The 24,169-nt window shown below is 37.3% G+C and overlaps 1 protein-coding gene across 1 annotated transcript; it reads right to left on the reverse strand.

The window, feature by feature from the left end:
- Positions 1-800: 800 nt before the first annotated feature.
- LOC21390099 (protein ALWAYS EARLY 2) lies at positions 801-23,311 on the reverse strand. The gene is made up of 20 exons (XM_024171143.1): positions 23,061-23,311; positions 22,084-22,264; positions 21,875-21,973; positions 21,588-21,650; positions 21,410-21,487; positions 20,977-21,142; positions 8,577-8,800; positions 8,142-8,454; positions 7,593-7,670; positions 6,959-7,242; positions 6,771-6,827; positions 6,080-6,394; positions 5,812-5,990; positions 5,433-5,715; positions 4,736-4,942; positions 3,897-4,058; positions 3,274-3,384; positions 2,927-3,142; positions 1,684-1,971; positions 801-1,337 (listed from the first exon to the last, which is right to left on the reverse strand). Exons 2-20 carry the CDS (start codon positions 22,243-22,245, stop codon positions 1,173-1,175), a joined length of 3,450 nt encoding a protein of 1,149 aa, XP_024026911.1. The 5' UTR covers positions 22,246-22,264; positions 23,061-23,311; the 3' UTR covers positions 801-1,172.
- Between the last annotated feature and the right edge of the window lie 858 nt (positions 23,312-24,169).

A 24,169-nucleotide genomic window follows, 5' to 3' on the forward strand; every position in this document is an offset into this window, starting at 1 on the left:
AGCTAGCCATTTTTGGCCTGGTAATGGTATATGTGGTTTGAACGCAATGCCTAGGCTCATGGTAAGCAGACACATTCTTCCGGTTATATTGTGAAGAACGCAGCGGCTCTTTTGTAGGTACGCTCAAATTTCTTTTCGCTAAGGAGGTAAGCTCAAAGGTTGTTCATAGTACAACGGGATTGTTGGAATACCATTGGTGCTGTTCGGCTCAAAATGACCGCCGATGCAACACTTATAAATGATTATTTTGTGAAATATAGAGATGAATCTTCATCACTCACAAAAAAAGTGAATTTCACTAGATTGGATCCCGCGTGCCTATTTAGTGAGGCTCACCTAATGTCAGTAGAGGGGTCTTATTTTGTGGTAGAGTACTGTGATAAGAGACGAAGGATATGTCTGGAGCTCTGGGCAACGTCTCTGACCTTGCTGCAGAGAACTGATATCAATCAAGGGAGGTTTGAAATTGGTTAGATAATGGATTTATGCTGTTGAGTGATTGTGAAGAGCTGTTTGGGACGGTCTGACAAATTGAAGCAGATGTATTGTCTCTGAATTTGGTTAGCCATGTCTGTTGATTCCAAGAGTGAGGACAGCTTTTGGATAGAGGAATGTCCCATTTGTATTCTCTCAATGTAATCAATTATTAAATGAATAGTAAAATGTATAAAATTATGCGGAGTACCCACTACCTAATGCAAAATAATCTGATATCATTGGTAATGAATAACATTTCCACTACTTCAAAGCAAACGAGTAAACTACTTTTAAGGAACAGTAGATAACAACACATTCCGTCAAAATTGCTACAAGTCAAAATTTATTTCTGAGCATACTGACCACTACAGATCAGAATAATCTAAATACAACACGGAAAATTACAATTACGTCGGAACCAGTTTGATGGCCGTTTCCTGTTTGCCTAACGCACAAATAAATTACAACTTAAAAATGCGGGATTGGAGCTTCCAAGTTGAGACTGATCAAGGTTCCACCAGTATATTTGCATGAACTTGCTTTCAAGTTCTACTAGTCTTAACAAGAACCTCTCATTAATCATGTTCGATCGGCCCAATTACGTCATGTAATTGCTAGTTAGTTCGTGCTCGATTTAGAATAGCTTTTGAGAGTAAGCTGATTCCCGAGAATGAAAGGAAGCAAGCACATCATACTCAAGTTGGCACAAGTGCTAATATTTGGGTCTTGATTCTACCCATGTACGTTTGTATTTCTCTGTATATTTGAAGATTTTGTGGACAGCACGGATGCAAACTTGTGACCGCGGAATCTAATATCTGAGCCACGTCCGCTGGAGGATATTGCCGTTCAGTACATGTCTGCATATCAGAAGTACCAAACATCAATCATAACAAGATACATTAAGAACAAAATTTCTCCTCTACACATTTGAACCGTTTTAGGCTTCATCAGGTTTTACAGTCCTTAGAAAGTTCAAGTTACTTTTATCATATCTTAATTCTGACATGAAAATGTTAGCAAAGGATTAGAAACGAGATAAATAAGTGCTTGCATGCAAGCCAAATCCAGTAAAAGTTGAATCACAATCTAGGTGTGTAGCAGAAATCACCTAACAAATATCAGAGGGACACAATGTGTGCGCATGTGTTTTGTGTTGCGTAATATACATATATGGGCTTTAAAGTCTAGAATGTCTTGAATTACCTGTATCATAAGCAAAGTAGCAACACACGATGTAATGACCTCTGACGGGACTTGTGCCTCATTTTTTTCAGAATCCGTACGTGAATTCAGAGCAGATGAATCAACAGCGTGGACTGGCTCAGATGTAGAAGAAAGCTGCTGATTGCGATGCCCCAAATTGCCATTGACCTGGTCCTGTGTCCTATTCATTGATACTCTGGAATCTGATGTCAATGAGTTGTCCATAGAGTCTAGGGCTTCCCTAATCTTTGCATAAGCATCTTCTCCCTCCCCTCTTGATGAAAATGCCTGTAAGTTTTACTGTATTAGATTCACACCCTTCTTCATGCTATAAGTGAAAAGAGGGGGGCAGCCCGAACATACAAGCATAAACATATAAAGTACCGAAAGAAAAGAGAACAATTGATTGGACTTCTTGGGTTTATTTTTTGGCTGATGGATTGGACTTCTAGGTCAGTATGAAGTTGACACCGCATTGGATGACTTTATTTATGAAGTATAAACTTTTCTAAAACTCTTGAAGAACTGAGGAAAGCAAACCTGGAACAGCAACATCTTATATCATTTCTTAACCCAACGTAGAGAACCATAAATGTACTATATACTTATATTAAGGGGTGTCAACAAATTGTTAGTTGGAAGAATTACAAACATAAACCTTGTTTTACTCTTGTAGTCTTAGACAATCCACCATCGGCTTCTGAAAGTTACAATTAAATTGAGCAAAGTTTAAGATTGAGTAGTAAACTATTTTTTTCAAAAAAAAAAAAGTATATGTATATATATATATATATATATTTTTTTTTTTTAAATGTCGCATGGGTCTTATGCTCGTGTTTAGTTTCTGGTTGGTATTGGGTATTTGATTATGATTAAGAACATCTACAACATCATACCATGTTTGAAAACACATTTTAGCAGGTAAATTGGGGGATTGAAAATATTTACCTCTTTTTTTTTTTCTTTTTTTTTTGGTGGTGAATGGGTCAAAAGGGCAAAATTGAAACCCATATATCTAATCCCGGTGGTGGAGTTGTAGCTTTCAAGATTAGAAGGCAGATTTTTTAAAAAAGTAAAAACTACGAGGCATAGTATTGTAATCATCCCATTGTTAGTTCACCAACCACACTACAAGCTCGATATCCAGAAGAACAATTTAAGAACAAAAACAATAATAAATAAATAATTGAAATGTTGAAACACAAAAAGTGCACACAGAGAAAAGGACGGACGGCCTTCAAACCTGAATAGCAGCATCAACCATCGCTTGTGCTTTAACTGTTGATCCTTTAACAATTTCAATGACGCTAGATCCTGAATCTTGAGGAATGGAAAAACTATCAAGTGAACCTGGAAGGACACTGTGGACACCGATATTGGCAGGGGCCTTCAGCCAAGGGAGCAAAGCATTTCCACGGTAACTATTACGTTGCCTCAAATCAAGCAAAGCTGAAGAAACCTGCATTGAGAACAATTAATTAGATCATGTGCAGACAGGATAGATATATTAATAAAAACATTATTAGATAAGGATATATAGTGATGGAAGCCACATGCCTGGTCACTGGCTTCCTTTAGCTGTACAAGTACCGTTGCATAATGCTTCTTAAAAGGTTCAGAGTTTTTTAAAGAGTAGTCTCCACTATTCTGGTTCTCCAATATTTCATTATTTGTTTTTCTAAGCTCCATCAACAATGCTTCCTATAAGACCAAAACAAAAGGCAATGTTAGAAAAAAAATGTTAACCACAAATAATGAGTGCGTAATATTAAGCAAGATCATAAAAGTGCATGATACAACACTACGTATGATCATTGATAAACAAAACGCTGAACTGGCAGATCCAGATACCATAAAGGATGACCAAGTATGGAGGCTAATGATTATAATTTTACGATGTCAAATTGAAAGATAATGCTGGAGTTTAAGTTGCTGCAGAATCACCAAATCCATAATAAGGAAAATTTAAACCTATAGATGACTTGGAGATGGACATGTTCTCGTTTTAGGCTTAACAGATGACAAATACTAGAAAATACGTCGCTGCAGATTTACCTAACAAGAATCTGAGAAGACGAGAAAAAAAGATTCCAAGAAGGCACAAATCCATGAGAAATGAAATAGCAGAATCTTCAACCCCCATACCAATTAAAATAAATCCTAAATGAGCTAATGTAATCAAACGATCAACGGAATGGATACTAGATTTTAACCTTTTTGTCAAGGGCACGGGTCAGCTCATAAATAGCTCGTATATCAGCTTCCCGTGCTTGGTTATTTGCCACAGCAAAAGACTGACTATAGGCTATTGGTTGTGTGCTCACAATATCGACCGCTGCTGCCTTCAATTGTGAAATGGCATGGGTTGCATCTCCCTGGACAAAATATATTTAGCGTAAATTATGTTAATTCATCATAACAACAGGTATTCTAATTTTGTAGATAAACTGATGCGTTGCAATTGAAAGAACCAGAACTAGGCTGTAGGTACATCTTTTTTGTTTTTGAAACAAGAACTGTCTATTCATGATAAAAATTACATAAAAACTAAAAGAGGAAGAGTTACCCTCAAGGCATAAAACATAAACTAAGGTCTAAGCTACAAAAAAGGGGCCCAGCTCCAAACCAAATCAGAAACAAAAAGCTAGTTAAACTCCTTGTCTTGCTGGACGGTGGACCCAAATAGCAATGAAGAAAACAGAAAAAAGGCTTAACCCTTCTTTCCCCTCTTTTCTTTATATTTAAGAACTCGTTTATCTGTGGAGAGCATTAAAAACATGATTATTCATTAGGTGGGTGACTTTAGCAAATGAACCCCAGATCATGTGTGAGCAAATGACAGACAGACAGCTTAATGTAGAACACATTTGATTCCAAAATAAAAATGTAAAAGGTCAGCATATAAAGAAAGGACAAGTGAACCTCGAACGATAAAGATTTTTTTTTTTTTTTTTTTGGCTGGGGCTAAGCAAAGTTCTTTCAAGTAAAAAAGAAATGAACTGAGATATTTATTAGGCAAAAATGAATTGAAATATTTAGTAGGCATTCCGACCTTTCCATGCTTTCCCAAGGTATTCATGGGTCTCTGTGCTTTCTCCGGATGCCCACCTGAAGCAAACATCATGGGCCCTCCAAAGTTAAGATTGCCATTCATTTGTGGCTCATTAGATATAAAGGGAAATTTGTGGCCACCAATATTCTGTCGCCTTAGAGTTTCTGGCATATTTTCCAATGGGTTTAAAGGCATGCAATCCACATCCTACAAGGAAAATTTTCTCATGTTACTCCCAAAAGAGAGAAATGGTACTGCTATTACAACGAAAGTTATTACCACTAGAAACGTTCTTTGCTAGAAAAAGAGAAAATGGTAAATCAAATATGACAAAAAAAAAAAGAAACAGATTGTTAGATACCATCTCTAGAGGACCTCACAGAAGAATACCATTAGAAAGTACCTTCAACTGAAAATCAAACATAAATGTTCAAGTCCTTCCATTCTACAACTATAAAAAATAAAACAACATCTCCACATCTGATAGAAATGGTAACTTTCATCATTTCAGAAAAGTAAGATGTTTTATTTAACATAAATTTCTCTGTTCTTTGTATCAATTTCAACTTATCAGCTGTCAGCTAATGGAAACTCACAATTAAGTCCTTAAACCATCTCCAAAAGTGACTTGAGGGACATTATATGCAAAATCTCTAAATACAAGTTCAAGAGATGTTAGCCAAAAAAAGGGCAGTACCATGACAAATTCAACGCCTATCTCAGGACGGTCAAATTGAACCCTGCACCTATCATGATCGACTGTAAGCACACTTCCATCATGAATTTCTCTTGTTCTGGGATGAAGAGCAATGACTCGTTGTCCAACTGTCAAAGGTCTTGCTAAATCTGTGGGGAGACCTTCTCTCACACCAGTACGAAGTTCGGTATAATGTTCTCTTACAGATTCTCGATATTGTTTAAGTTTCTCCCTTTCTTCATGAAGAAAATGTTCAGAAAACCTCCGGGGTTTACCAAGGGAACTGCATTAACAAGCAACTCTGATTTCATTTTCATACATGTTTTCTTAATAGTTTCACTCAAAACAGAAAAAGATGCATAAAAAGAGAAAAGTGTACCTTCTAATTACACCCCACTCAACACGAGTTAGCCTTGGGATGTGCCCCAATCCAACATGGTTTAAGTACTCCTCAAACTCCCTCTTGGCAAACCAAGGGTAATCTATTGCACTATAAAACCACTCAAATGCGACCCATCTACGCACCAAATATGATGATAGGCAACAAGAAAGCTTTTCCTACAAATCAGAAGTGAAAAGCATGAGTTGGTTCTGAATTTAATTAAGTTACAAGATATAAAAAAGACAAAACGAAAGGTTTGATTTACCTTTGTTGAAGTGGAATGCTTGTTGACCTTCCCTTTTACTCTATGCTCAGAAAACTTGATCTCCTTGGGGAAAAATGTTTGGGGTATATACATTTTTCGTCTACTTTTTTGTTTGATCGGTAAGTTAACTTTGCTTGCAGTAGGAACTTGGATAGATGATACCAAAGGATCAGTTCTAGTTCCAGTTCTTATGTAATCGCTATTTAAAGAACCTTCAGCTGACGATCTAACGGATTTCCATTGCTTGGAAGGAGTAGAGGATTGGCTACTGCGTTTTCCCTTAATCACTGGTTTACTCTCTTCTTCACAAGTGACCTACAACACACGGATCACAAAACAGGAGATGAAAATCACAATAGTTTCCCAATGAGAAATGCAGAGAATCACTAGCCTTTAGATTAGTGAAATTTCAATAGAAAAACATATAAGATATCAGGATACTTAATCATATATAGAACCAGCATAGGTTTTCATTTATTTATTTTTTTTTTCGACATTCCACCAGCATATGTTTGTCTATGTGTGTTGCATACGTTTATGCTAAATTCACTTAGAAAAAAAAAAAAAAAAAACTTTTATCACAAAAAACATTGAAAGAGTAATTTCATTGACTTTCCACAAATTACTACAACTAATCATTCTAAAGTACGAATACAACAAAGTATCTACACTTCTAGAAAAAGCTAAATACCTCAGTCTTTACAGCTTCACTCGCACGAGAATCCAAATGAGCTTCAGCACTTGATACCTGTAACTTGAACAAGAAATGGCTTTAACATCAGGTTGACTAATAAATTGGAAATTAACTTATACGATACAGATGCTAAACAGATGAAGATGAAAATACTATGTTACAAAGAGAAACCATTTATTGTTCACCTTTGGTACCAAGGACTTGCGCTTCCTTTTCCATGCTTTGGCGTCAGAACGAGGCTGTTGTTCCAATGTTGATATAGTATTAATATCAACTTTTGAGTCCCTTCCAAGTTTGGATTTTTTGGAACTGGTACCCTCAACTCCAGAAATTGCATAGGTTCCCTTTTGTTTTGCAGACAAGAGTTTATTTCTGCTTCTAACTTGGCTTGTAGATGTGTCTTCAGGTAGACTGAATTTATCTTTCACATCAAGAGTTGTTTTTTCTTCCTTCAACTGAACAGATGATTCTAAATCCAACAGATTATGATAGAAATGAGAAACCACTCAAATAAAATAAGGAGATAATTATTTAAACAGACGGAGGAAGGTTCAAATATCAAAAAAGCTGCAGTAAACCTATCAAAAAAGCTGCAGTAAACCTATCAAAAAAGCTGCAGTAAACCAACAACAATCTACTCTAAATTTAACAGTAATTTAAACGTTACAGACATTCTTACACCACATTCAACAAAATCATTTTTCTTGAACCATCCTCTAAAAGGTTGAAAAATAAATTAATGTAAGACCAATATAAGACTAAAATGTTACGTGGCAAACAAAAATTAAAAACCAACAAGTTTAGGCAAAAACTGCTTACCAGATTCCATTGTGCATGGTGGCATCATCAGTGACAAATCAGCCAGTGCTTGCAAAGCATCAAATTCAGAGCTTTCATCTGCAAAATTAACAATCAAAAGACTCAATTTGTTACAAGAGATAAATTTTGAAAACCTGAACCAGAGGACAATTGGATAACTGATAGCAAACCAGTAGCTGGAAAATACGGCAACAGATCATGGTGTTAAGGGTAAAAGGTTTTCGCTATGTATTGCATGTGTGTGGACACGCACGCATGTGAGCCTGTATGCACTATACAAACATGGATTTGTATTTATATCTAGAGTTATCATTTGTAGTATGAAAAGATTAAAATCTTTCTTTCAGAAAAAAACTTGGACGAAATCTTTTCTCAATCTTTTCTTGTTTAGTTTATGGCTTTATGCTTCTTCTTCTTCCTTTTTAATTCTTTTTCTCTTTGGATATATTATTTAGTGCAATATTTGGAACCAGAAAAGAATATCATTTTGTTTTACAACAATATATATATATATATGTATATATATGGGAGTTTGGGGAGGGGTTGTACCTCCGAAAAATAGTTTCTTGCTTCTCTTTCGTTGAACTTGTGGGGAAACTCGCTCAGCTTTTATGTTTGAAACTTCAGCGTCAGCTTTTCCTTTCAGACTGCTGACATTAACCCCCTCTTCTGTCCCACTACATGCCTCTCCACCATCATCGTCTTCAACTTTCTCTTTCTTTCTGTAAAACTTCTTCCCCTTCCGATGAACCTCAACTGTACCGACACCTTCCATATCCACCAAGGAGCTAGTATCTTTTGCATAATCTCCATTTTCAGCTCCCCTACTTCCAACACTACCTTCTAACTCAGATTGTGGATGCTATATCACATAAACAAGAAAAAAGTCGAATTATAAGGATAAAAAAAGCAGTGGCTGAAAATAATATAGTTGTTGCACATGATCACTAATTTTTCCCAGCTCAGAGCAGGAGAGGAGCTCACGTGTTCTTGTCTTTTGTATGGTGTGGAAACTTGAGGAGAACCTACTCTTTGAGCAGCCTCAGTCAACGCCAGTGCTGCCACATGTAAAACATCGTCCTCATTATCATGATCTGACTTTCGATTCCTCTTAAGTGGTGAATCATAATTTTCCCCAAAATCTTTCTTATGAGAATATGATACAGGGAAACGTGGTGTCCTCTTCCCAACTGCGCGAGGCTGACTACCTGATACGAAGCACAACAACATAACTCCAGTATCATATGTAAATGATTAAGTTAGTAGAACAAATTTACTTAAGAAATTAGCATTCCGCTAAGTTAAACTTTGCAAGCAGATATCCAAATTAGAGTGTCCATGCATGTATGGACATGATCAACATCCACAGAAAAATAAAATAGCAACAATGCAACGAAAAGCTACTTGCATAGTAATATCATGCCACATTAATTAAAATGTCATGTCAATTAAAATATCACGCCACATTAGCTAAAAGGTCATCTCATTTAAAATATTTTAATAGACGTCTATGATATTACTGGGGGCATGAAAGGAACCAGAAAAAGGGGACATGTGAGCCGAATACATATTTCGGGGGGATATTTCAGAAAGTACCACTGTACATGTTCAAAGAGAAGCAGCAACAGCTAATCTAATAACTCGTGCATGGAAAGCCGTTAAAAGTCATCCCAACAAAGGAAAACCAACAAGAACAAAGATATGAAATGCCAAAAAGGAAAGAAAAAATAAAGGAAGACCATCAAGAAAAATAACTTTTAAAATCAATTTGCAACATCCCTTACCTTGTTCTCTGTCTATAAAAATTTTTAGATATTTTCTTAGTTTCCTCACTTCTTTTTAGTCTTTACAAATTTTAGTTCCAATACAGCAAAAGATTTAGAAGCCCATTATATTAAAACCTAGCTAGACAAATATGCCAGCTCTAATTACTTTCTTTTCTTTTTTTTCCGTCTCTCTTTAAGGTTTCAACCTAATTTTGTACATCCTTTACATTTACGCATTTTAAGGGAAAAAACTACAATTGATCAGTACGAGGAATAACTTGAAATTGATCAAAATAGCGTAGCAAAATGCTTGATAACCCATGGATTAAAAAAACGTATGCCTCGAACGCCTCGAGGCGCTCACTTAAGGATTCGTTTTGATGGCCTCCAATGAGGCTTACGCCTTTTTCATTTGAGGTGTACGCCTTGAGGCGCGTCTGAGGCTTAAGCCTCATTTAAACAGGCAATTAGGCCTGATTTTTTTAAAATTGCAGGGCGTTTTTTTCCTTTGATAGTCAGCCCATCTGCAAAGTTTCAGCCCAATAGAAGAGAGAGAAACAAAAATAACGCTCTGAAACCCTATCTTCTGTACCATAGGCCAAATCCTAAACACCCAGCACCCAAAATCTCGACCTCTTCTCCCCTATCTTCTAGATCTCCGACGACTTGAGCAGCGACGACCGGAGCAGCGGCAGTCCGGTGACTAGTCAGCAGTAGTCCAGAAACCTTACTCTGCTATAAGCTCTTTTGGTCTTGGTTTTAACTTTTATTTTATTTTTTCTTTATAGGCAATGCTTTTAGTTTTTTATTTTTTCTATGTTATATTAATATTATATAACATAATTATTTGGTTATTTGGTAAAGATAAAACTTCATTGAAACAAAGAAAAAGTACAAAAGCAAGTTTGAGATGGACAAAAAATCCATAAAACTTCATTCGGTTATGTTATGTTATACATCATTATTATAAAGTATATAACTATATGTACTATATCGTATACTTATGCTGTTTAGTTTGTAATTTCTGGTTTTTTTTATATTTTTAATTAGTTATCTATATTATCAAAAACAAAATTAGCTATTTATAATTGCTGATTAGTTAGTTTTAACAAGACTTAAATTGCTATGTTTAGTTTCGTTTAGAGTGTTAGACTAAGACTCGAGGATTAAAGATGTATTAAAAAGAAAAAAGAAAAAAAAAAGAAAAAAGACTAAGACTCAAGGATTAAAGTTGTATTAAAAAGAAAAAAATGAGTGTTAGACTGAGACTAAGACTTACCACATTTCTCACTTCTAGACTTTATGCATTATTTTATGTGTTTTTGTAGCCGAGTATGGAATAATTGTGGGGGAAAGTTATTAGTTGACTTTGAATGATTTCCCTAAAGTTTTGGGATAGGTGATTAGGCAGGATCCCTCTTTTTTTATTTATTTCCTTATTTATCTTGTTTCCTTTTTTTGTTGTTCCCTAGCTTATCTATATAGGAGGCCGGTGTACATGCCTAGGAATAGAACTATAATTTTCATTCTTCTAGCAGTGTTTGTTCCCTAGTGCTATTTCCTCGGGTTCTTGATATATGGTATCAGAGCCGGTTAAGTCTGGACATTCTTGAACTCCAAGTTGTAGATGGCAGCGTATAAGAGGGCTTTGACTGCAGCAAGCGGAGGCGATGTCCCTAAGGAAAGTTTCAACACCTCACGAACTACCTCCACAATTGCTCCCACTGCTATTTCTCAACCCACTTCCATGAACCCCGAAAGTTCTAACCATATATCTCTACAAATTGCCACCCACAAATTAAATGGAAAGAATTTTCTTAAGTGGTCTCGTTCAGTGTTGATGGTTTTACGGGGAAAAGGAAGATTGGGCTATTTGGATGGTTCAATTCCGTAGCTCAAAATTGAAGACCCTTCTTATGCGAATTGGGAACCTCAAAACTCCATGGTGATGGCGTGGTTGATTCACTCGATGGACAACATTGCAGATACCTACATATTGTTTCCCACGGCAAAAAAAAATCGGGGATGCTGTAAACTTGGCCTATTCTAATTTAGAGAATGCCTCACAGATGTTCGAATTGAGAAACAAGGTGAGAAATCTGAAGCAGGGGGAGAGTGATGTTACACAATATCATGAGCTGGCAAGACTTTGGCAAGAATTGGATCTCTTCTCATCTCCATCTTGGAAAGACCCCGAAAATGCAGTCTTGTATAGAAGGATGATAGATCAGAACCGGATATATGATTTTTTTGCAGGACTTAATAAAGACTTGGATGAAGTCCGTGGCCGATTGCTAGGAATGAGACCTCTGTCCCAAATTGAAGAAATTTTGGCTGAGGTGCGTAGAGAAGAAACAAGAAAGAAGGTCATGCTTGGAGGAAATATGCAAAATTTAGAGAGCTATGTACTTGTTGTTCATGAACGTGTACAGGAGAATCTGGAGGAAGGAAAAAATAACAAGAAGTGGTGCGAACATTGCAAGAAACCTTATCATACCAAGGAGACTTGCTGGAAACTACATGACAAACCGACCAACTGGACACCTCGGAACCGTGGACGTGAAGGAAAGGGATTTCAGGCAGCAGCCGAGAAAACTGATGAAGAATGAATTCCTCCAGCCACTGCAGCACCGGTTTTCTCCAAGGAACAGTTGGAACAATTAAGGCAGAAGATGATGACACAATCATCTTCCCACTCATCATCTCTCTTGGCTCAAAGAGGTAAAGCATTAACTGTTTTTTGTGGCTTGGCAAAAAAAAGAACCATGGATTATTGACTCAGGAGCAACGGACCACATGACTGGTTATGAATAACTTTACACCACATATATTCCCAGCGCTGGAAACCGCAAAGTGCAGATTGCTGATGGGACCTCCTCTGTAGTGGCTAGTATTGGGACTATAAGAATTGGACCTAGTGTCACGTTAAAAGGGGTTCTCCATGTGCCGAATCTAAGTTTTAATATTTTGTCCATAAGTAAGATAACCAAAGACTTAGACTGTGAAGTAATTTTTCTGCCGTCTGTTTGTATCTTTCAGGACAGATTATCGGGGAAGAGGATTTGCAGTGCGGAGGAGCTGGATGGCCTATACTACTTTAAGGATGATTCTGGCGTTAATGGGAAAGCTCAAATGGTTACAAGCAAATCTATATCTAGAACTCAAAAAGTTATGTTATTGCATTATAGATTAGGACATCCTAGTTTCTCTTATTTGAAGTTTTTGTTTCCATCTTTGTTCAAGAATAATGAAAAATTTCAATGTGAAGTTTGTCAATTAGCAAAGCACACTCGTGTTCACCTCTCATACCATGCATCAAAACCATTCATCATTATTCATAGTGATATTTGGGGACCTTCTCGTATTTCAAGTCTCACCAACAAAAAATGGTTCATAACCTTCACCGATGACCACACACATGTTTTCAAAGAATTTCATTCAATGATTAAAACACAATTTGATGAGAATATTAAATTCTTGAGAACTAATAATGGCACCGAATTTTTCAATGCTATGTTAGGGGAATTTGTGAGAAATAATGGAATTATCCATCAAAGCTCATGTGTTGATACACCACAACAAAATGAAGTGGCCAAAAGAAAAAATCGTCATCTTTCAGAAGTTGTCCAGTCATTACTGCTTACAGCAAATCTTCCTAAACGTTTTTGGGGTGACGCAGTTCTAACTGCAACATACTTGGTAAATAGGGTACCCTCTCGAGTTCTCAAATTTCAAACACCGATAGAATGCCTATACAAATCCTACCCAGAGGCTCGTGTTCCATTTTCTCTAGAGTTAAAAGTGTTTGGTTGTGTTGCCTTTGTCCATAACCTTGATCCTAACCGAGGGAAAATAGACCCTAGAGCTCATAAATGTATTTTTTTAGGGTATTCTGCAACTAAAAAGGGCTATAAGTGCTGCTCCATAGAAAAGAGGAAGTACTTTGTGTCTAGGGATGTCACCTTCTTTGAAGATCAACCTGCGTTTACCAAAAATTTCCTTCAAGGGGAGAAAATATGGGAAGAAAATTTTTGGGAGAAGTCAAAATATCATGTAGTTCCAAGCTCCGAATCTTTGGACCTTAAGTCATCGGAATTTTTTTGGGATTTTGCTCCTCCTCCAGAAATTACAAACTGTGAACCTAGGGATTCTAGTCTTAATGAAACATCCCCTGAAGTCGAGAATCATGGTAAAAAGTTTGAAAATATTCCTGGCTTAAATCAAACAAATCCACCTGTTATAGAGCCTGAAAATTTCCCGACCACTACCATAGAAAATTCCACTAAAATTCCGGATAATGTTCAGTCAAATCTACCCGTACTCAAACCACCTGGCTATGATCAACCACACACCATCACAGAACAGGTAGATAATCCTTCACAGCCTGACAATCCCACACAAGTTCAAAACCTTTGAGCACCAAAGTCTATAATGCAAGAATATAAAAAAATTAAGGAGGGTGGCCTGCAACCATTTGATCTTAACCTATTCGCGGGAAGAACCAAAAAGTTCGAGGAAACCAGAAGGTTACTCACCACCAAGAATCTGACCTAGAGTCTGGTCTTAAGGGGGAGTTGGAGGATTTAGGCATTCCTATTTCTCTGAGAAAGGGTACCAGATCCTGTACCAAACACCCTATAACCAATTATGTAAGGTATGATCATTTGTCAGGACCGATGAAAGCCTTGGTGTCTAAAATGGCAAGTGTGGAAATACTGAGAGATATCCAGGAGGCAATGGAAAAAGCGAAATGGAGACAAGTTGTCTTGGAAGAAATGGGAGCTCTAAAGAAGAATGGCACGTGGAACATTGTGAAAAAACCCAGAGATAAGATTCCAGTTGGGTGCAAGTGGGAACTCACAGTCAAGTATAAGATAGATGGTTCAATTGAAAGATATAAAGTTCGGTTGGTGGCTAAGGGCTACACACAAACGTATGGAATAGATTATCAAGAGACCTTCGCACCTGTAGCCAAAATTAATACTGTTTGAGTTCTGTTGTCTCTAGCAACAAATTTGTATTGGCCAATGCAACAACTTGATGTGAAAAACACATTTCTTAATGGTGACCTGGAGGAAGAAGCTTATATGGAGCTACCGCCCGGGTTCAACAAAGATGGAAGGTGTGATGAAGTGTGCAGGTTGAAGAAATCACTATATGGCCTAAAGCAGTCACCACGAGCTTGGTTTGACCCATTTACTAAGGTGATCAAAGAGCAGGGATACAAGCAGGCTGCAGGTGATCACACACTATTCTATCAACATAAGGATGGTAAGATTACAATACTCATTGTGTATGTCGATGACATTATTTTGACTGGTAATGGTCTTGAAGAAGAACAAAGACTCAAGAGGAAACTGGCAGAAGAGTTCGAGATTAAAGACCTTGGGAGCCTCAAGTATTTTCTTGGAATGAAGATTGCTAGAAACATAAGTGGCATTTCAGTCTCACTGAGAAAATATGTACTAGATCTCTTGAAAGAAACCAGGATGTTGGGTTGCAAACCAGTAGAGACTCCTATAGAACCAAATAAAAAAAGGGAAGTTGTAAGGTGTCGGCAAATCAAGATTGTGAAGTTAGGATTTGATATTTGAATAAACTAGGAAAGAATCAAAGAATAGAATAAAATCCCTGATTATGTGGGATCCTAGGGTTTAACGTGTACTCTCCTTTTCTATTTAAGTGTGTTCTATTCTCTGGAATTAATAAGAAAAAACAGAGAGCTATTCTCTCTTTTTGTCCCTGATATTTTCCTATATGGTATCAGAGCCTAGGGCTCGATTATGAATTTTAAAGCCGCCATGGTTGGGTCTAGTTCAGCCACTTCAGATGCCACCAGTGGTATGGCTTCATTGGGGACAATTTCACAGTCAAATTCGATAGTTTCCTTCTCTGAAAATTCCCTTCAAATTACCGTTCACAAATTGAATGGAAAGAATTACCTTGAGTGGTCTCAATTCGTGCGACTGGTGATCGACAACAAAGGGAAATATGGGCATTTGAATGGAGAAGAAAAACCTCCAGCCACCAGTGATCCAAAATACAGGCAATGGCGCTCAGAAAACTCCACGGTGACTGCCTGGTTGATCAACTCGATGGATCCGGTTGTTGGAAAGCCCTTCATGTTCTTGCCCACAGCCCGTGACGTTTGGGAGGCAGTCCGGGAAACGTATTCCGATCTGGACAACCACTCACAATTGTTCGAGTTGAACACTCGGATGTGGAAGATGCAGCAAGGTGACCGTGAGGTAACGACCTACTATAATGATATGATGACAGTATGGCAGGAATTGGATATGTTCGAAGATGAACAATGGGAAAACTCTAATGACAGTGCTCGGTACAAAAAGAAGGTTGAGAGAGGCCGGGTATTTGTGTTCTTGGCTGGTTTGAATAAAGATCTTGATGAGGTTCGAGGACGTATATTAGGAAAAAGACCCCTGCCAACAATAAGAGAGGTATTTGCAGAGGTACGTAGAGAGGAAGCACGGCGACATGTGATGTTGAAAAACATTGATGAACCAAAGATAGATGGTGAGGGATCTGCCCTTGTAATCCGAGGCATAGAGCCAGAAGGAGACAGGCGTGGAGGTAAACAGAGGCCCTGGTGTGACCATTGCAGGAAAGTATGGCATACTCGGGAAAACTGTTGGAAACTATTCCAAGCAAGCCGCACAGATCCAAAACAAGAATCTCCATCAGCATCCCTTCCTTTTACAAAGGAACAGATAGAGCACCTACAAAAAATGTTTCAGTCCCAATCTTTAGGAAAACTCTAACTCCTCTTGTTCTCTAGCACAGTCAGGTAATTTTTTCACTGCAGCCGCTGCCTGTACCAAATCAGATGGCTCTTGGATATTAGATTCAGGTGCTACCGATCATATGACCGGCAATTCGCAATTTTTCTCTTCATATACACCTTGTGCAGGGAATCAAAGAGTTAAAATTGCAGATGGCTCCTTTGCTATGGTTGCTGGGAAAGGAATAGTTATCATTTCCCCTTCTCTAATTCTAAAAAATGTCCTGCATGTTCCTCATTTGTCCTATAACCTCTTGTCTATCAGTAAGTTGACACGTGATCATAACTGCCAAGTTAATTTTTGGTCTTCTCGTTGTGAATTTCAAGATTTAACCTCAGGGAAGATGATTGGGAGTGCTAGACTGGATAGTGGTCTCTACCTCTTCAATAATGGATCAACCTTTGGAAGACAAGATCAACAGGCCTGTTTCAATTCTATTTCTGTTTCTAGTGACAGTAAGATTATGTTATGGTATTATTGATTAAGACATCCAAATTTTCAATATTTAAAGCATTTGTTACCCAAGTTATTCATGAATAAAAATCCTTGTATGTTTCGATGTGAATCTTGTGAATTAGCAAAGCATCATCATGCCGTTTTTCCATCACAACCATATAAAAAATCGAAACCATTTACCATGATTCATAGTGATATTTGGGGTCCTTCTCGAGTGTCAACTTTTTCTAGAAAACGCTGGTTTATTACTTTCATTGATGACCACACTAGAGTCACTTGGGTCTTCCTTTTAAAAGAAAAATCTGATGCTGAAACAGTGTTTAAAAATTTTCATAATATGGTTCAAACACAATTTCAGACTCAGATTAAAATTTTCCGAAGTGATAACGGCAAAGAATTTTTTAACAATGTGTTGGGGCATTTTTTTGCTGAAAAAGGGATTGTACATCAAAGTTCTTGTACCAATACACCTCAACAAAACGGGGTGGCTGAAAGAAAAAACAGACATCTTCTTGAAGTTGTTAGAGCTATAAGTTTTAAAGCTAAAGCTCCCAAGTACCTTTGGGGAGAAGCAGTGTTAACAGCCACATATTTGATCAATAGGTTGCCTACAAGAATTTTGAACTTTAAAACACCAATGAAACTCTTCAGTGAATGCTTTCCAACCACTCGGCTAATAACATATATTCCCTTAAGAAGTTTTGGAAGTGTAGCTTTTGTCCATAATCATGAACCTAGACGTTCTAAGCTTGATCCAAAAGCACATAAGTCCATTTTCGTAGGTTATCCTACAAATCAGAAAGGGTATAAATGTTTTGATCCCGTTTCCAAAAAAATGTTTGTTTCTATGGATGTCACGTTCTTTGAGGGACAGCCCTACTACAACAATTCCCATCTTCAGGGGGAGAGTTCGAGTGACAATTCCCATCTTCGGGGGGAGAGTTCGAGTGAAGATGAATTTCTAGATGGTTTAACGTTTGAGTTTACTCAAGATGATGTTTCCCACAAACAATTACCCGAAGGAAAATCAATGGAAAAAAATGAATTAAATGTTGAAAATAGACGACCTATGGTAATGCCATCTCAGAATCAAAATACTAAAACAACAGAGATGTGGGCGAAACGGTTTAAAGGTCTTGTTTATTCAAAGGAGTATCAAGCGCAGAAAAGACGAGACACTATTCCGCAGCACCACCAAGAGTCTAATCAAAGGTTAGATCATGACATTCAAGATGATTCGTCAATAATTCCTAAGCATAATCCTCCAGGTAATTCTGAGTCAAACCATTCTAGTCAACTTGATCTTCCCATTGCTCTTAGGAAAAGTGTTAGGACTTGTACAAAACATCCATTGTCGAATTTTGTGTCTTACAAAAATATTTCACCCTCATATTGTGCCTTTATTTCACAAGTGTCTAGTGTGGTTATTCCTAATAGTGTCCAGGAGGCTCTAAATGTTCCGGAGTGGAAAGAAGCAATCCTCGAGGAGATGAGAGCTCTGGAGAAGAATGCTACTTGGGAAAAAGTGGATCTGCCAGATAGGAAGACAGTTGTTGGCTGTAAATGGGTTTTGACTGTCAAGTACAATTCAAATGGATCATTGGAAAGATACAAGGCTCGCCTGGTGGCTAAAGGCTTCACTCAAAAGTATGGAGTGGACTACTCAGAGACTTTCTCTCCAGTGGCGAAACTAAACACAGTTCGGGTACTCTTATCTGTTGCTGCTAATCTTGATTGGCCTCTGAATCAACTGGATTTGAAGAATGCTTTTTTGAATGGAGACTTAGAGGTAGAAGTCTACATGGAACCCCACCGGGCTTCATTGAGAATTTTGGAACCAAGGTGTGCAAACTAAAGAGGTCTCTATATGGTCTTAAACAGTCTCCCAGAGCTTGGTTTGAGAGATTTACAAAGTTTGTTAAGAACCAAGGATATACACAGGGGCAATCGGATCACACCCTCTTTACAAAGAGGTCTACCAAAGACAAGATGTCTGTCTTGATCGTCTATGTGGATGATATTATTCTGACTGGAGATGAGTAGACTGAAGCAGAACCTAACCAAGGAATTTGAAATCAAAGATCTAGGCCAGCTAAAATACTTCCTTGGAATGGAAGTGGCAAGATCGAAAAAGGGCATTGTAGTTTCGCAGCGGAAGTATATTCTAGATCTTCTGAAAGAAACTGGAATGAGTGGTTGCAAACCTTCAGATACTCCGATAGAAGCTAATGTTAAACTCGGAGATGTAAAAGATGGCGTCCCAGTAGACACAGGGAGATACCAACGATTGGTTGGGAGACTGATCTACTTGTCACATACACGTCGCGACATCGCTTTCGCTGTGAGCATGGTGAGCCAGTTTATGCATTCCCCATATGAAGAACATCTGGAAGCTGTGTATCGAGTTCTTCGTTATCTAAAAGGAACACCCGGGAAAGGACTCTTCTTCAAGAAAAATGAGAAGAGAGGAATTGAGGTGTATACAGATGCTGAATGGGCTGGTTCAGTCACTGACAGAAGGTCAACATCAGGCTATTGTACATTCCTTTGGGGCAATTTAGTTACTTGGAGAAGCAAGAAGCAAAGTGTAGTCGCTAGAAGCAGCGCTGAGGCGGAATTTAGATCAATGGCAAGGAGTGTGTGAGGTTCTTTGGCTAAGAAGGGTTTTGGAAGAACTTAAGCGACCAATAAGTTTTCCTATGAAACTGTATTGTGACAACAAAGTAGCAATCAGTATTGCTCACAATCCAGTCCTACATGACAAGACGAAACACGTTGAGATTGATAGACACTTTATAAAAGAAAAGCTAGAAGAGGGATAATTTGTACTCCATTTGTACCCACTGCACAGCAAGTGGCAGACATTTTGACTAAGGGCCTGTTGAGACAGCCATTCGAACTTCAAATGAGCAAGTTGGGCATGATTGATATATTTGCACCAACTTGAGGGGGAGTGTCGGCAAATCAGGATTGTGAAGTTAGGATTTGATATTTGAATAAACTAGGAAAGAATCAAATAATAGAATAAAATCCCTGATTATGTGGGATCCTAGGGTTTAACGTGTATTCTCCTTTTCTATTTAAGTGTGTTCTATTCTCTGGAATTAATAAGAAAAAAAAGAGAGCTATTCTCTCTTTCTGTTCCTGATATTTTCCTATATAAGGGATAATAGTCCTGTAGACAATGGCCACTTTCAACGTCTAGTTGGGAGACTTATCTACTTGTCTCATACTAGACCTGATATAGCCTTCGCGGTGAGTAAAGTTAGTCAATACATGCATTCTCCTACTAAAGAACATTTAGAAGCTGTCTATAGGATTCTGAAATATTTAAAAGGAACACCAGGGCGAGGTTTATTCTTCAATAAGGGAGAAGATAGAAGCATAGAGGTCTATACTGACGCAGATTAGGCTAGCGATGTTGAGGACAGAAGGTCTACCTCGGGGTATTGTACTCTTGTGTGGGGTAATCTTGTAACTTGGAGGAGTAAGAAACAAGTAGTTGTTGCTAGAAGTAGTGCAGAGGAAGAATTGAGATCAGTAGCTCACGGGATTTGTGAGGGTCTATGGATGAAAATATTGTTAGATGAGCTGAAGGTCGGAGTTATGCTACCTCTACGTGTCTACTGTGACAACAAGGCAGCTATAAATATCTCACATAATCCTGTTTATCATGACAGGACCAAGCATGTGGAAGTTGACCGGCATTTCATCAAAGAAAAGATAGAAGAAGAAACTATTTGCATGACATATGTTCCTAATACTGGACAAGTGGCTAATATTCTGACCAAGGGATTGAGTAAACCCTTGTTTAAAAAATTGATAGACAAGCTAGGTATGTACAATGTGTACTACCTAGCTTGAGGGGGAGTGTAGGAGTATGGAATAACTGTGGGGGAAAGTTATTAGTTGACTTTGAATGATTTCTCTAAAGTTTTGGGATAGGTGATTAGGCATGATGAACAGGTTTTATCTTGTTTCCTTATTTATCTTGTTTCCTTTTATTTGTTGTTCCCTGGCTTATCTATATAAAGAGGCCGGTGTACATGCCTAGGAATATGAATGAGAGAACTACAATTTTCATTCTTCTAGCAGTGTTTATCCCCTAGTGCTATCTCCTCGGGTTCTTGCTATAGTTTTTTATGGCTTTTGTGATGAGATGAACTAAGTTTGTGAGTTGATTATTGTTGAATATTTATGGATATTTTTTATTTTTATGATTTTATTTAATTACATTCGAGGCTTACGCCTCGATGCAATTTGAGGCTTACGCCTCGCCTCGATTAGACAAAACGCCTCAGTTTCCGTTTTCCCTTTCAAAACCTTGTGATAACCAATACATGAAACAACACGTTATTTTACCATCAGACCGTTTCCTTTTTAGCAGTGATAGGCATCCATCGGCGGATGAATAAGACTTGAAAACATCTTTTGAGGTGCTAACTTGATCCCTGCCACGCTTGCGTTTCTGAGGTCTCCGAGAAAGTCCTGAAGCATCATTGCTCTCTTGCTCATTATCACTCGATTCCTAAGTTTAAAGTCATGAAAGCAAGAACAAAAAAAGATTTATCCACGAGATTGTTTAAATGCAAGGTAAAATTGTATTAACAGTTTTGAGCCAAAAAAAAAAAAAAAAAAGTAGAAACACTTGTTTCCACCTCAGAGAAAAAGAAAAACCAATGTTTGAAGTGAAAATTAAGCACTCCTATTTATGTAAATGTCAATATACAAAAGAATACTGGATTAATATTAATAAAGATGCGGAGTTGCAAACTAAAAGTCTTATTTATCTCACCAGAACATTATAGTGATCTGTCATCATTGCTATAAGGCCAATTACAGAAGCTGTCCCCTCTGGCAATGACAAGTATGCCTAAAAATCAAAATAATATCAGATTTAATATCCTATACATACTCGTGCATTTTGTGTTGTTTGAATATACATTTATCTAGCAACCATGGGAAACATGTACCCGGTTCATACTGTAAAGAGCGTCTACCATTTCAACGCTTCTGTTGCGCACTACAGCAGCGACCTAGAAATCCACAGAAATGAAGAATATGTAACTCAAGGGAAAAAAAAAATGAATTTAGGCAGAAATTGATCCAACCCATCATGTGGGTGACTGGGGTAGGGACGGGACAATGAAGCTTAATATCAAATTAACTAAAAACTCAAACAAAAAATTATGTAAATTTTTTGCTTATCAACTCAAACTTGCAAAATAAAGATGGACCCAGGAAAACAGATATGACATACCTTCTTCCAGTCTTTCCCATACATCCGATATGCATCATAAAAGCGCTCAAGCTCTTCCTTGCTCCACTGAGGTCCCAACTTATCTGATAGTTTTTTCTTCTACACAAACAGTAGAACAAGCAACAAATCAAGACATTCATAAAATCAAACTATTATGATCTCCATGTAAATCCAAGAGAATAAAAATATAAAAGTAAACTTGGAATTACTCGTTGACTGGGCTTGTTTGAGTTCCCGCCATCTTTCTCAGGAGAAACTGAAACTAAAGCCCGTTGCTTGCTTTTGCTCGGGTTCCCAACATCTTTAACAGGCGAATACCAACTTATACCGGCATACCGCTTATTTACTCGAGGTTTTTTCGTTGGAGCCATTGAAATGCAACAACTAAACCTGATACACATCATCATCAGAATCAAAACTTAGCAAATTGAAAATATCAACTGACAAATCTCCAGTAATTCAAATTAGAGCTACGAAATCAACAAAGTAAGCAGGAAAACAATTAACGATGCACGGATCAAATACTCTCGACCTTAATTCTGACAAAAAAGAAATATAATTTCAATTATATATGCAAATATACATAGTTTTTGACAGATCCTCAAATTCCAGTAGAACTGTCGAACCTATAATTCAAAAGCTCCGGAGAGAAAAGCAATCGAATCGCAGAAGCATTTCAGGAGAAACACAGGGAAAAAAGAAAAAGAAGGCAGGAAGACAGAAAGAAAGAAAAAAATATATATATATATATATATTTTATGTTTTCCATTATCTTCTCCGTGCAAAATGGTTTTAGATACAGGCGAAAGCAGAATATATTCAAAAATAAGTTAATTCTTCACTCATTTCTACTTCGAAAGAGAAGAAATTTCCCAAGAATGTAAAATTCAAAATCAACTTTCAGCAGAAAAGCCACCAGGATTGAAATGCCACAAACTGCTTCGAAGCCGATTGCAACTGAATTCCGCCACAATCGCCATCGAACATCAATGATCGAAATGAATCAGCATCGGACAATAAGAAAATCCAGAAACCTCAAGAAATTTTCAATATCATTGGAAAAAAAAAAATCAAAATTGATTATCAAAAATTTTTAAAAAAGAATAATAAAAAAATCAAAATTTTGGAAAATGAAAGAGAAAAAACAAAACCGACAAACACAAGAGAAAACTCAAACGACTTTCACCTTTCCAAACCCTAGAATCACAGATCGGAAGCCCTCGCCGGTCGTCGTAGGGTTTCACCGGAATCCAAATTGAACCATTTTAGAGAGAGGAGCAGAAAGACAAGGCTTTTTGAAGAGAGAGAGAGAGAGAGAGAAGGTGATGCTCGGAGAGGCTTTTACAGAGAGAGAAAGTGATTTAGATAGAGAAAGTTAGAGACAGAGAGAAAAAGAGTGGAGAGGCGTTGCCGCGAAACTAAGGCGAAAGGAAATGAGAAGATGTTTTTTTTGTTTTCAGTTTTTTGTGGGTTTTTTGATTCGTAAGAATTTTGTATTTCGCAGAGCATGTGGAAAAGTTGGAAGGTGAGGTCAAGGAGGGAGAGTACGGGTTTTGTATTATGGGCTCTTATTTACCGTACACGTGGATCGGTGGGTGGATCGTGGCGGTTCGTCTGTGGCTGTTTCTCGGGTCCTCTATGGGTGATTATACCGGATTAGATTTGAAATTTTTGGGATGACGACCCAGTAATAAAACTTTAAAAACTGACCCCGGGAGTTTTAGAAATTGTGGTTCGCTCCCATTTTTCGTCTTGTCCCTGTCTGTCTGGCTCCGGTTTTCAAATCGTAAGAAATTACCGTTTAGTTCGATAATTTGAGTTTAAATGTGATTTTATATTATAATTTTTTTATTATAGTAAAAAATTAAATGTAACTATTTTTGAGAAATTTTTACTGTAGCAAAATTCAAATTCTAAATTTGAATCGGTAAAATTGTTAAAGGTGGTATGATTATGTTAAATAAATCTTAATAGTATCAATTATTTATTCAATATATTAATTTAAATGTGTTAAATAGATTGACATGAATAATACGATTAATTAACGGATAGTGTTAGATTTGTATTTTTAACAAGTTTAATAAATGAGTTCTCTTTAAGTTGATGTTCTTTGATACGAATAATAAAAGAGTTGAACACGAACTCAACCCATTAACACAAATTGTTAACCTTAATAAAAACCTTAATTCCTTATAACGCTCATCCCACTGTACATCCAAAATTAGTGTGAAATTAATTTAAAAATCAATTTAAGTTAAAAATCTTTAATGGAAAAATTAACAAAGAAAACCCATA

The sequence above is a fragment of the Morus notabilis genome, unplaced genomic scaffold, assembly GCF_000414095.1.
Source record: "Morus notabilis unplaced genomic scaffold, ASM41409v2 Scaffold2062, whole genome shotgun sequence".
Classification (NCBI taxonomy): Eukaryota; Viridiplantae; Streptophyta; class Magnoliopsida; order Rosales; family Moraceae; genus Morus; species Morus notabilis.